Source organism: Mandrillus leucophaeus, unplaced genomic scaffold (genome assembly GCF_000951045.1).
Source record: "Mandrillus leucophaeus isolate KB7577 unplaced genomic scaffold, Mleu.le_1.0 Scaffold282, whole genome shotgun sequence".
Classification (NCBI taxonomy): Eukaryota; Metazoa; Chordata; class Mammalia; order Primates; family Cercopithecidae; genus Mandrillus; species Mandrillus leucophaeus.
Genome location: NW_012102943.1, coordinates 1,062,504 through 1,076,924, shown reverse-complemented (window position 1 = coordinate 1,076,924; position 14,421 = coordinate 1,062,504). Strand labels below are relative to the sequence as shown.

The following is a 14,421-nucleotide window of genomic DNA, read 5'->3' as shown; positions in this document are numbered from 1 at the left end:
AAAAAAAAAAAAAAGAAAGAAAAGAAACACACACTAACCTTCAATAAACTAGTCTGGTCAGCCAGGGTAGGGAATTGCGCCCTTTGGACAGCAGCCAGCCCCATGCCATGGTCATTGGACAATCTGAGACCGAAGCCACAGACCAGAAGTAGGGTTGGGGGCAGGAAGGCAGAGGAACTGCAGTTGCGCCTACTTGCTTATCAGCGACCTGCATGAAGGAAACTTTCCATGCATCTCTCCAGATCAAGATCGCATCGGGTGCCCTTGCACAGTTCAAAACAGGAAGTTTGGGCTTGGTTGAAATGGATGAAGAGCATACAGAAATGTCCAGGCAGCGAGAGGGGATGAGGCGGAACCTGAGGCCCAGAGCACAGCTGGGCCAGCCTTCCCAGGCTTGCTGCAAACTCAGATTCTCCTGTGCGCTTCCCGGGAAACACCTTGCAAGAACTGAAAGACATGACTCGCTCCTGGACAGACTTTACAACCTCAAGCTCTAATGAGGAAAATCCTGTCTCCTGGACAGACTTTACAACCTCAAGCCCTAATGAGGCTCTAGGCAGAAGACAGAGGCCCTCACTGGAAATGTGTTTATGTGTTTGTGCATCTCTTTTTATTTCTTCCTTAGAAATAAAAAGTGTCAAGGGAATGAATTGGAGGCATACTTTAGGATGTTAATGTTAGAAAGGAAGCCAAGATTTTTTTGTCCAACTCTCTCATTGTAGATAAGAAAATAGAGACTCAGGGAGGGAAAGGGGCTGGCCTAAGGTCAGAAAGCAAGTGCATGGCAGATGCAGATTTCAACCCAGGCATCCCAATGCCTGGTCCAGTACTCTAGCGCGGCCTGGAAGGGGATGGGTGGTGAAATGGATGGGAAGATTTGTCAGTTTGCCCCAGCACATTTACTACCCTTTCCACCACCCCGCTTAGCACATTCAACTGGCCCCTGCCACCAACCGCATCAAAGTACGGACACAACTCATTTTACAGACAGAGGTTCAGGATGTTTTTGGATCTGACATAGCCCAAACCAGGGCAGAGGCTGTAGCAAGGGGAGGAAGCTGGGAAAGGCTGAGGAGTCAGAGGGGAGTGGAGGTGGACAGGATCTATGGCTACGGTTTTTCAGTCGCTCAGTCGTGCTGGGCCCTCGATGGCCCGTGGGAGTGGGAGCCTCTCCTAAGCTCCACTGAAGATAAGAGCCCAACCCCAACCCCTCCCCCCACCCCTGCCCCTTCCTTAGTCTCTGGAGCTGGAACAATCAGGCTTGGCCGTGGCGGCTGGTGCTGATGACCATTTCTTGGCAGAGGTGCCCACCAAAGCTGTGGCCCTAGTCCTCGCCACCACAGAGAGCCAGCAAGGCCTTCAGGAAGTCTCCGGAGGTGTCACCCTGGCAGAGGCAGAGAGCAGAGTGAATGAAAACAGTCCTTCCAGCCTCAGTGCCCCCTCCTCCCGGCTGCCCATCTGTCTGGACATCTCCCTCGGCTTCTCTCCATGGCCAGCATGACTGCCACATGTAGGCCAGAGGGATCTCCCTGACACATAAATGTGACCACATCCCTTTTGTTTATCCCCAGGAAGACGTGCAAGCTCTCGGCCTGGCTTCAAGGGCCTCTGGGATCTGACCTGTGCACAGCTCTGCGGCTTCACCTGTTCCTTTCCCCCAGGAGCATCTCAGTCCTCTCTCCACCTGCCACTCCCCTGTCCAGCACGCCCCTGTGCACCCCCAATACCGTCTGCCAGCGGGGCCCTCTCCTCTGAGAAGCACCCTGACCACTCTCTTGCCTTGGGAGGCAGAGTGAACTCCTGCCTCCCGTGGTTCCTCTGGCACTCTGCTGATACCCTCCACCTTGGCATATCGTGTTAGGTGATTCCTGATTTGAACAAACACTATTGAGCACTAACTGCCAGGCCATTGCTGGGAATGGGTGCGAACACCGTCACGCTCACCACACATCACAATGGTCTGCCATACGTTCAGACCGGGGAGGCCAAACTTCCTGACCCATATGGTATGGATCTCCTTTCTGAGGAACTCCCATCGTTGCTATGAGACACGGTTTTTGGGATTTTGTTTGTTCTGGTATTTTTTGAGTTTTGGGGATTTTGTTTGTTCTGGTATTTTTTGATGTATGATTTTAAAACATAATATAGTATCAAAATGTGCTAACAATTTGCTGACCTTCCTACTAAGTCTAAGAGACTGCCTGTGAGATGCCCATAGTCTTGTTAGCCAAGTAGAACCAAGCATCAAACTTTAAGATCTTGGCTGATCTCAAAGAACAAAAATATAAGCTCCATATGTCAAAAAAGTCAGACACAGCCAGGTGCGGTGGCTCACACCTGTAATCCCAGCACTTCGGGAGGCCGAGGCAGGTGGATCACTTGAGGTCAGGAGCTAGCAACCAGCCTGGCCAACACAGTGAAACCGTCTCTACTAAAAATACAAAAATTAGCTGGGCTTAGTGACATATGCCTGCAGTCCCAGCTACTCAGGAGGCTGAGGCAGGAGAATCACTTGAACCCAGGAGGCGGAGGTTGCAGTGAGATGAGATGGCACCGCTGCACTCCAGCCTGGGCGACAGAGCAAGACTCCATCTCAAAACAAATAAACAAAACAAAACAAACAAACAAAAGTCAGACACAAAAGGTCACATATTAGGTGATTCCATTTATATGAAATATTCAGAAAAGGCAAATCTACAGAGACACAAAGTAGCTTGGTGTTTGCCTATGGCTGGGGATGGAACTAGATAAACAGGTATGAGAGAGCTTAGTGGGATGATAGAAGTGTTTGGAAACTGGCTGCATTATGGGGATGGTTGTATAACTCAGTAAATGTACTAAAAACTGTTGAATTGTACCCTTAAAATAGGTGAATTTTATGATTTGTAAGTTTTTTGTTTGTCTGTTTTTGAGACGGAGTCTTGCTCTGTTGCCCAGGCCGGAGTGCAGTGGCATGATCTCAGCTCATTGCAACCTCCACCTCCTGGGTTCAAGCGATTCTCCTGCCTCAGCCTCCCGAGTAGCTGGGATTACAGGCATTAGCCAACACACCCGGTTAATTTTTGTATCTTTAGTAGAGACGGGGTTTCACTATGTTGGCCAGGCTGGTCTTGAACTTTTGACCTCAAGTGATCCACCCGCCTTGGCCTCCCAACGTGCTGTGATTACAGGTGTGAGCCACCGCACCTACCCATGATATGTAAGTTACACTTCCATAACATTGTTTTAAAAAAAGCAAAAAATGGGCTCTTGTTTTATTTGGAAATCTTTAATTATAAACCTTTGATTCTTCTGGAATTGATTTTGGTATAAACAATGCAATACAGACCCCCTTCATTTCGATATCCTGGCTGTTCTAAGCAGTAACTCACTGGGAGAAAGTCCATGGGAATGAAGACTCCTAATCTTACATTAGGGATCTGACAGTCACCCCCTTCCCGCTAACCTCTAGCCCCTCCGCTTACCTCAATGGCTTGGTGGAGAGACTTGTCGTATTTCTCAATGAATTCCCGCCGGATGTTGAGCAGGTCAATCTCACTGCGGGAGACCATGATCCTGGTGAGAGTCTTCTCATCTGTGCCAGCACCCTGGTGGAGCCAGGCAGGAGGGAGACACAGGCAGAAGGAGAGACAGAGCCCAGTCAGGCAAGAAACAGTGGTATCCCATCTGCCTCTCTCCCTTGTTCCTTCCAACAACAGGGTGTATGTTCTCCCTCTGTCTTCTGCAAATAGTCCTGACCAAAATCCTCCTGTGCCCAGGACTGGCCAGACTGACATGCAAAAAAGACGTGTATGGGTTGAATAGTGTCCCCTCCAAAATTCATGTCCACCTGGAACCTCAGAATATGATGTAATTTAGAAATAAGGTCTTTGCACATGTAATTAGTTAAGATGAAGGCATACTGAATTAGACTGAAGCCTAAACCAATAACCAATATCTTTATAAGAAGAGGGAGAGCACAGACATACAAACAGCAAAGAGACGAGGTGAGGACAGAGGCAGAGACTGGAGTGATGCATTCACAGCCAGGAAACACCAGGGACTTCTGGCAATCACCACAAGCTAGGAGAGGCAGGGGAGAGTTTCTCCCCCAGAGCCTCCAGGAGGACCCAACCCAGGCGACACCTTGATTTTGGGCTTTTGGCCTCCAGAACTATGAGAGAATAAATTTCTGTTGTCACCCAATTTGTGGAATTTGTTATACCAGCCCTAGGAATTACCATCGAGACCAAAGAGTAGGCACAGGGCACGGAATGTGTAGGCAGCCAGAGCTGCCTCTGCCCCCAGGGAGCTACAAGCACCAGCCTAGGAGTCAGAGCTAGGTTCGAGTCCCAGCTCTGCCTCTTAGGAGCTGCATAAATGTGGGCTACGTTTTACCCTACCTAGGCCTGAGTTTCCTCCTCTGTCAAATAAGGATGCTACCACAACTTCACAGGACTGCCATGAGGGTCAACTGTGGTCAGAGAGATGAAGCCCTTAGCACAGGCTTGACACACAGTGAGTGCTCAATGAACGGTTGTCACATTTGGAGACAGTAGGCTGAGAGTCTCAGGCTCCTTCCTACCCTCCTGCCTGCCCAGGCTGTCAGCAGTTGAGACTCCAGTGGCGGAGAGGGTGGTCAGTGTGGCTTGGGCTCTCCCGGAAGGGCAGGCCTAGACTCAGAGGGGAGCGCCTGTGACCTCTGATGACTATTTGTCATAGGAGACCCTGTGTCACCTGATAGGCTGTGAGCTCTGAGAGGGCAGAGACTGTGTCCTACCCAGCCCTGTGCAACCAGAGCACATTTCTCAACTTTGGCATTTGGGGCTGGATCATTCTTTGTTGCGCAACCTAATCCTGTGCGCTGAGGCTGTTTAACAGCATCCCTGTTCTCTCTCCACCAGCATCCCTGTTCTCTCAGATGTGTATAAGAGACAGACCTAATCCTGTGCGCTGAGGCTGTTTAACCAGCATCCCTGTTCTCTCCCCGCCAGCATCCCTGTTCTCTCCCCGCCAGCATCCCTGTTCTCTCCCCGCCAGCATCCCTGCTCTCTCCCCACCAGATGCCGGTAGCAACACCCTCCAAGTTGTGATGACCAAAAATGTGTCTGGATATTGCCAAATATCCTCCGGGGGGGAAGGCGGGGGAAATCACCCCCAACGGGGAAATACCATCCTATAGCCAGAAAAGGGCAGATGCTGATAAATGTCAAATGGGAAGAAACAGCTGCCAGGAATCCTGATCTGGGGGACGGTGCACATCTGTGTGTGTGTACATAAGTCAGTGCTTGAAGGGAAAGGAACGCCAGCACGTTTTCTTACCTTCATGGATTTGTAAAGTTTGTCGGCAAAGAAGAGAGGCTTGTTCTTGACACTTTGAACTGGTAGGAAGAGCAGAGAGATGCGGGGAATGTGGTCAGAGGCTGTGAACCCAGACTCTGGACTGGCCTCCCCCATCTCCCCACCTCGTCTATCCTTTCATGGGTCTGCAGATCATTGTCAACCCCAGGGTCATGCTCAGGCAACACCTTCGCTCCCCTTCCCCATGCTTCCTCCTCTGGCTTATCCCTAGGCCTGGCTCTCACTTGGTTGCAACTCTCTTCCTTCTAAGGTGCTTAGAGCTAACCAAGGTTAGGAGAGGATTCAAAGGTAATTAACTCCTCATGAACCCAAAGCACAGGGCCTCAAAACTTTTAAATGCGTCGGAATCACCCAAGAAGCTTGTTTAAAACTCAGGGTTTAGGCTCCACCCTGAAGACTCAGATTTTAGAAAGATCTTGAGCAGTGGTTCTCAAAGTGTGGTTTCCGGACCAACAACATTAGCATCGCTTGAAAACTTGGAAGGAAGGCAGATTCTCACACGTCACCCCAGATATGCTGAATATGAAACTCTGGAGGTGAGTGACCAGCTTGTCCTAGTTTGCCTGGGACATTCCAGGTTTTGTTAGGTTGGTGCCAAAGTAATTCCAATTTTTGCCATCACTTTCAATGGCAAAACTGCAATGACTTTTGCACCACCCTAATAGCACTGAAAGCCTTGTGCGAATCAGGATGGCTGGCCAACCTGCATTGGTGCAGCCTAATGCTTGAGAGTTACTGATGTAGAGACATACTGCTCCAAAGAATGGCTGTCCGCTGGTAAAACTTAAGGGACCATGTAAATCCCTGGGGCTGAGTATTGCCCCAGGGCCTGAACAATCTTGCAGTATTGGCAGCTGCTGCTCCCTACCCTGACCCCAGATAATGCCTGCCTGGTTTCACCAACCCCGCCCTTTCTCAAGGCCTAGGGTTCTCTAGCCCTTCACAGCTGCTTGACTGCAAGGCTCCAGAGCCCACGCACGCGTGTCTCAGACAGCTTAAAAAGGAGAAACCAGACACCAGTACTATAGCTGGAATGACTCTGGATATAACGAGAAGAGATGGCAAGAGGCTGGAGTTGTGTAGTCCAGTGGCAGAGTCAAGCAAGAGACTCCTCTGCCACAGGCTCAGGAATCCCGTGGGAAAGATCACATCACACATCTCCCATCTCCAGCTCCTTACATATCTCCCTACTACCTCCCAAACAAATCCCAAGCTCCTTGGCTTGAACGTCAAAGCTCCTGGCCTCCTTTGCAACCTCATGGCCCTTGCTCCTCCATTCCCAGAAATGCAAATTCCTGTGTCCCTCTGTCCTTCCTGGATAGATGCATTTCCTATCTGCCCTTCACTACACTCTCTCTCTAAATCAAGTCCCATCCTGCAAGGCTGTACTTGATGTCCACGTCCCCAGTCATGACACCACCTCCAGGAAGCCTCCCCTGACTTCAGACCTAGGGCTTTATCAGTCTGGCTAAGAAGCACGCTAGGCAGAAACTTCTCTCCTTTGTAACCAACCCCACAAGCCATCCTAAGAACTGAGCCTGTCCATCTGTCACAGGGGACCCTGATGCCTGACACTAGATGGAGGGGTGTGAAATGGTGTTGTGGTATGTGTTTGCATGTGTAGACCTGTTCAAGGTGGGAGGAGAAAGGAAAGAGGGAAATACACGAGGAGGGTAGGAATCTCAAAGTGTCTCCAAAGGCTACAGAACATGAGCTTTGGATGTAGGCAGCCTGTGGTTTGAGGCCTGGTTCTACTACTACAAACCTCTCTGAATGCAGTGTCCTCTTTGTAAGATAAGCTGGTAAGAGCACCTGGTGAGAATGCAACTAAACCTGTGTGCAACTAACTTTGCACAGGGCTTGGCGTGAAACAACAATAAAAACTAACCCTTGCCCAGTGAGTATTACATGCCAAGAGGCACCGTTCCAAGTGCTTTACGTATAATTAGCTAATTTCAGCCTTACAAAATCCACCCTATGGGCTGGGCACTATTGTTATCTCCACTTTACAAAGGAGGAAATTGAGACACAGAGGTTTCGTGACCTGCCCAAGGATACACAGTGAGGAAGTGGCAGAGCAGAGATTCAATCTGGAGTCCATGCTTTTACCCACTGAGCTATCCTGCCTCCTAGATATTGGTCCTGGGTGGTAAAGGCCCATCACATGCTAAACAACCCCCTACCACCATCTCTACTTCACCCAATCTAACACACCTTTCCCCCACATTTTAGTGTCTCTGAAATCAAGATGTGTTTTATAATTGATGGCAATTATGTGAAAATCTTCCCCCGACACCTCTTGGTAAGATTTTTAAAAAGTGCATTGATGCAATGCGTTTTACAGTAAATGAAACAAGATACCACTAATGATGAATACTAATGAGAATAACTTCAGCCCCAACCCATATCCACTCATCCATATTTATACACGGTGAAATTAAGATCCAAAAGGAAAAAACCTTTTCAAAGTCAAGAGCTCAAATTATATAAGTGTAACCAAAAAGCCAGGTACTGAGAGGAGACGAGGGGGTGTGTGTGTGTGTCGTCTGCATCTAACGTGTATGTGTCTTGTATGTGTGTGCATGTGTGGTGTGTATATGTGGTGTGCATGGGTCATGTGTGCATAGTGTGTGAGTGGTGTGTGTGTGCAGGTGTAGTGTCTTGTGGGGGCGTAGCATGTATGTGTATGTATAATGTGTTCTGTGTGTGAAGTATGTGTGTATGTGATGTGTGTATGTGTGGTATGCACCTGTCACATGCATATGTAACGTGTTTTATGTATAAGTCACATGTGAGAATGTGTGTATGTACAGTATGTGTCTTGTACATGTTAAGTGTGTGTGTCAAGTGTGTGTATGGTGTGTGTGTGTACACACCCTAGTTGTGCAGGACAGCGTGCCCCTCCCCTGCCTGCCCCAGTCTTCCTGGTCCTTCCCCAGCGACAGCTATTTTCTCACCTTCTCCTGCAGCCTGGAACAGACCTCATGACGCTCCTGCACAATCACACATTTGGCAGCACCCCTGGAGGTGAACTGTGGCAGTGTTTACTTTCCAGTACTAGCTTCGGAGGCTGCCAAGGTTCTATTCTTCCAGAGAATCTGGGCAAGTTGCCAGTGCCCCCAGCCCTTCCCTTAGTCCCTGCCAGTTACCAATGGCCACGAATGCGTCCCTGACATCCCCAGACATCTCCTTCTTGATGGTGTGCTCCACGTCATAGTTGGTCATCTTGATGAACTCCTGGAAGACTGGCCACAAGAGAAGCCCCAGAGGTGGGGGTGAGCTTCAGTGCAGGAAGGGGAGGACCCCTCCTCAGCCCCACCCAGTGCCTCCCACAGGCTGTGCCTGAGAAAGTGGAAGGGCAGCAGATATGGCCACAGCCCAGGCCTAAATGCACTGGGCAAGATCATCCTGATAGAGAAACTCTGACATCAAGGCTGCTGTGGGCTCAGAGCCAAATCTGTCCCAAGTCAGTCCCCGTGCCTGGCCAATGGCCTCAGAACCTCGGCCAAGTTCTGGCAACCCAGGCTGGGGTAGTAAAAGGAGCATGGGTCCTAGTCATGGTTCTGCCCCAGCTCACTGAGGGACCTTGGGTGAATCCTCTCCTTTCTGGGCCTCCTCTTCCTCCCATGTCCGGTTGGGATAAAGACACAACGACAACACTCAGGAAACACTCACTGAGTCAGGCATCGCGCCAGTGCTTTATGTGTGTTGTGTTTTTTGTATCTTCACAACCGTCATGTGAGGTGGAACTAAAACCCTGATTCCTACGTAAGGGAGCTCAGGCGCAGAGATTCGGTAACTTGCCTAAGGTCACATGGCTGTTAAGTGGGTATTCAAATCAAGGCGGTCCAGTGCCCAAGTCCATTCTTTTAGCCACTATGCTAAAGCACCTTAAATACTGCGAAGTGCTAGACAAATGCATATTAAAATGTACATGTCTCAGTGCAGGACACTTCATGATCACTGAGCACCAGGGTCACTGCATACAGGTGTGTCCTGTGCATGTGGCAGTCTGTGGTTCAAAGACGTCTATGTGGGTCTTGTGCCGCCACCACCTCTCACTGCCTTGCTCCTGGCAGGCATCGCCAGTGAATCATGACGCGGGGTCCCAGAATCCTTCTCAACCCAGCATTCTAGGCAGCTGCTACCAATCTGTCAGAGTTGGCCTTTGAAGTGAAATCCAGTTGCTATCCCTAATCCCCGCCATCCCACTTGCTTCCTTAAGGAGGAGAAGGAAGGTGAGGTATAAGCGGTAGAGCCAGGACTAGAATCCAGGGCTCCAGAGTCGCCGTCACCCAGGATACACTACTGCTGGGTTAAGGAGGGGGTGGGTGGGCAACTGGCTCCTCTTGCCACAGAGAGATGAGAGGCTCTCATCAGATTCTGGCATCTTCCTGCTGAGCTGGGAAGGGAGGAGGTCAGGCCTCACCTCTCCGGAGGTGCGGATAGCTCCGGGTACACAGGATCGTCATGAACCGTGTCTCCAAGGAAGTTTTGTCTCCGCTGGGTGTGTCTGCTATTTCCTGCAGAGCCCCGGTTGGAGCAAGGATTTGGGAGGGGAGACATGAGAAAGCCTTGGTTATTATTCACTTTCATGTCTTTGCCTGGGCTGAGGGCAATCAGAAGCTGGGCTCACACAGCCATCCAAGGGTGCTGAGACTGGTCCCCTCTTCCTTCCTCAAGCACAATGGCTTCTACATTCCCCTCTCCAGTTCACAAGGACCCTGTGATCTGACACAGATGGGCTTAGCACTGGGAACTTCCATCCTAGCCTCGGGGCCATGGGACCGGGGCTCCTGGGAGGACCCGCACAGGCCCTGAGCGTAGCAACTGGGAGTTCCCCTTCCATCCCTCAACCTTTCCGCAAGGCCCTCTGGGAAGTGTGTATGGGGTCATATGCAGGGAAGATGGCCTGGCCAGTGTTTCCCCAAGCGGCGTCAAGGGCAAACATACCCGATCACACTGCATATTAGTGTTTCCACGGTTGTCTTCTAGCCAGCTACTAGTTCCATTTATACTGATACTAAATTCCCCTTAACTCATTTTGGGTTTAAAAGTGAGTCGATTTAAAGATCAGTATTAACAGTTGGTGGTTACACAGCACAAATCATGCCAGAGATGATTAGCTGAAGTTTGGGAAACACTTGCCTGGCCTATCTTTTACCAAGCAGGGTCCTTAAGGCGCCCTGAAGGGGAGAGAGAGAAGCCGCACAGCAAGCTCCCAAATCACTGCTTGATACTGCCCCGCTCGGCCCAGTCAAGGCGGACTTTACTCAGAGGCCGTTAAAACCCAAATGAAGAACAGGACACTCACCAAGATCTCAGCAGCCACCTGAGAGCAGGGAGGGGAGAGAGGAGGGAGAGAAGGGAGGCAAGAGTCAGAGGAGGCCGGGGAGGCTGGTGCTGGGGCCCTGGGGTGCAGGGTGAGGGGCCTGGCTGGGAGTGGGAGATGTCCCAAGAGACTGGAGAGAACCCGGGATGCGATGGGAAGTGGGGCAGGGACAACAGAAAAATACCTTCCTATGACCTTTTGGGCTGGAGCTCAGAATGGGGAAAGGCCTGGCAATAACTAAAAACGTGTTCACCTGAGGGATAAGAGAAAGACACAGAAACGGGGAACACTCTGCTCTTCGCACCCCAAAACCTAGAGCAGATTCCAGGCCTCGGTTTCTTTGTCTGAAAGTGGAAAGAAATAATCGCTGCCACTTCCTTACAGAACCACTGAGATGTAAATGTGAGCAGTGCAAAGTTCTCTGCACCCTTTAGCATATTCAGAGTTCCAAGGCAAGAGACATGTAATTTTAGCTTTCGTGTTAAAGACAGGAAAGACCAGACAGCTGAGGCCTTGAGGGGAGCTGACCTGCCTGGGGGCACACAGCAAACAGTGATGGGAAAGTCATTTTACAAGGGTTACTTTTAATCACTGCACTATGCAGAGCGCAGAATTCTGTGGTTAGGACACAATTTTGTTAGGCAAATAGCTGTGACTTGGAGAGCCTAGGAACAAAATACCCAGGCTCGTGTACCCAAGCTGCGTATTGCTTTCGCCTTTCCCCCAGAAACTCGACTGACTTTATTCTATTGGATAGACTGAACTCTTTATAAACTTCACTACAGCCTATGCTCTGGAAACCTTCCTCTTCTTTTCATTGCATAATTGGCAATGTCCATTAAAAGTTAAAAGGCCTATGACATTTGATCAAGCAATTATTTTGCTAGGAATTTGCCCTACAGATATTCTGGCAAAAGTCTTCCACGATAGAATACAAGACTATTCACTGCAGCATTCTTTCTTCTTTTTGGAGACAGGGTCTTGCTTGCTCTATTGCCCAGGCTGGAGTACGGTGGCATAATCACAGCTGACTGCAACCTTGACCTCCTAGGCTCAAGTGATTCTCCTGCCTCAGCCTCGTGAGTAGCTGGGACTACAGGTGTGTGCCACCACACCCAGCTAATTTTTTTATTTTTTGTAGAGAAGGGGTCTCACTTTGTTGTCCAATCTAGCCTCAAGCGATCCTCCTGCGTTGGTCTCCCAAAGTGGAGATCATAGGCATGAGACACCGCACCTGGCCCATAGCAGCATCTTTCTCTTCTCTTCTCTTCTCTCCCCTTCCTCCCTTTCTCCCTCCCTCCCTCCCTCCCTTCCTTCCCATGGCAGCATCTTTCTTTCCTTCCTTCTCCTTCCTTCCATTCTTTCCCTTTCTCTCTCTCTCTTTCTTTCGTCTCACTCTGTTGCCCAGACTGGAGTGCAGTGGCACGATCTCAGCTCACTGCAACCTCCACCTCCCAGGTTCAAGCGATTCTCCTGCCTCAGCCTGTAGCTGGGATTACAGGCATGTGCCACCACGTCCAGTTAATTTTTTTTTGTATTTTTAGTAGAGATAGGGTTTCACAATGCTGACCAGGATGGTCTCCAACTCCTGACCTTAGGTGGTCCACCCGCCTCGGCCTCCCAAAGTGCTGGGATTACAGGCTTGAGCCACCACGCCCGGTCAGCATTTTTCGTTAACAGAGAAAAACTGTAAACCATCCTGAGATTGACTTGTTAAACAGGCTATGGATTATCTAATCAATGGTAACAATCCATGCAATTCTTACAAAGGAGGAGATTAATCTACAATGCTGATAACGAGAGTTTCCATTTAAATTAAGTGAAGAAGTAAAGTATAGCATATTTTTGTGTAAAATAGTGTTTCTTTCATCTAGATTCAAAAATAAATAAATAAATAAACACTCACTTTCTCATACTTCCTGGGGAGTACTTAAGAAACTGTCAAGACACCTTCGAGGAGAGGTACTATGCAGGAACGCTTTTGCATTTCTTTTTATTCTTCCTGAAGTTTTATTTCTTAAATATGCAAAAATATTATTTCATTTTAAATCTTAAATAAGAGTTATCAAGGCTACTAGGATTATAGGCTGTTTCTGGTTTTTTAAATATTTTTCTGTATTAAAAACAACCTACACCAGGCGCAGTAGCTCACACCTGTTATCCCAGGACTTTGGGAGGCCCAGGTGGGAGGATCACTTGAGCCTACGAGTTTGAGACCAGCCTGGACAACATGGAGAAACCCTGCTCTACCAAAAAATTCGCTGAGCATGGTGGCGCACGCCTGTAATCCCAGCTACTTGGGGCGCTGAGGTGGGAGGATTGCTTGAGCCTAGAAGGCGGAGGTTGCAGTGAGCCAAGATTGCACCTCTGCACTCCAACCTGTGTGACAGTGTGAGAACCTGTCACCCTGTTATGTCTCAAACGTCACAAAACAAAAACCTAGTTGAACCCCGAGGACATCATACTAGGTAAAGGAAGCCAGTCATAAAAGCATAAATACTGTATAATTCCACTTACATGAAGTCCCTAGAGTGGTCAAATTCACAGACACAGGAAGAATGGTGGTTGCCAGGGGCTGGGGGAAGGGAGAATGGGAAGTGACTGTTGAATGGGTCCAGAGTTTTGGTTTTGCACGATGAAAACAGTTTTCGAGATGGCTGGTGGTGATGGCTGCCCAACATGTGAATGTACTTAATGCCACTGAACTGTATACTTTAAAATGATTGGCCAGGCATGATGACTCATGCCTGTAATCCCAGCACTTTGGGAGGCTGAGGCAGGTGGATCACCTGAGGTCAGGAGTTTGAGACCAGTCTGGCCAACATGGTGAAACCCTGTCTCTACTAAAACTACAAAAAAATTAGCCGGGCGTGGTCGTGGGTGCCTGTAATCCCAGCTACTCAGGAGGGTGAGGCAGCAGAATCACTTGAACCTGGGAGGCGGAGGTTGTAGTGAGCCAAATTGTGACATTGCACTCCAGCCTGGGCAACAAGAGGAAAATTCCATCTCCAAAAATAAATAAATAAAATGATTAATATGGTAAAGTTTATATGTATTTTATCAAAAATTTGTAAAAACTTACGCTAAATAAAACTGTATCATTTTTAAGAAGAGAGGGAGAGGGACATGTTTTAAAGATTTAACAGAAAAGACTCAAAAGTCCCAATCCTTCTCACTTACACAGGTCAGAGAACCCTAGACATATTAGGTTTTTCAAAGCATCTTTAAGATAATAATATCTGTAATGTTAAAAAAAAAAAAGTGGTGGGGCACTAAATTAATATTCACCACAAAAGCTTGTTCTTATTAGCCTAGCTACTTCATGCAAAAATTAATCTGGACAGTTCCTCAAATGGTTAAACTTAGAGTTCTCATATGACCCAGCAATTCTATCTAAGAGAAATGAAAACATATGTGCACACAAAAACTGGTACACAAACTTGTACACAAATGTTTAGAGCAGTATTAGTCATAATAGTCAAAAGGTGGAAATAACCCAAATGTCCAACAGCTGATGAATGGATAATAGAATATTATTTGGCAATGAAAAGGGAGTCCCAACATGCTACAACATGGGTGACCCTTGAAAACACTGTTAAGTGTTTAACACAGTGTTTAAATTAGTGTTTTCTTAAGTGAAGAAGCCAGTCCAAAAGGCACGTATTATATCACTGTATTTACATGAGATGTTTGGAAGAGGCACATCTGGAGACACAGAAAGTAGATTAGCGGTTGCTTAGGGCTGGGGG

The 14,421-nt window shown here is 48.5% G+C and overlaps 1 protein-coding gene across 2 annotated transcripts in view; it reads right to left on the bottom strand.

The window, feature by feature from the left end:
* Positions 1–976: 976 nt before the first annotated feature.
* Positions 977–14,421, bottom strand: part of ANXA6 (annexin A6) — a 74,572-nt gene continuing 61,127 nt past the window's right edge. The window contains exons 21-26 of one of the 2 annotated variants that reach the window (XM_011985306.1): positions 10,655–10,672; positions 9,770–9,863; positions 8,490–8,585; positions 5,302–5,360; positions 3,465–3,587; positions 977–1,384 (exon numbers count right to left, since the gene is read on the bottom strand). In XM_011985306.1, the coding sequence (XP_011840696.1) occupies positions 1,325–1,384; positions 3,465–3,587; positions 5,302–5,360; positions 8,490–8,585; positions 9,770–9,863; positions 10,655–10,672 (450 nt within the window). In that variant the 3' untranslated portion in view covers positions 977–1,324. The remainder of the gene's footprint in view (positions 1,385–3,464; positions 3,588–5,301; positions 5,361–8,489; positions 8,586–9,769; positions 9,864–10,654; positions 10,673–14,421) is intronic. The other variant, XM_011985305.1, reaches the window with a different exon arrangement.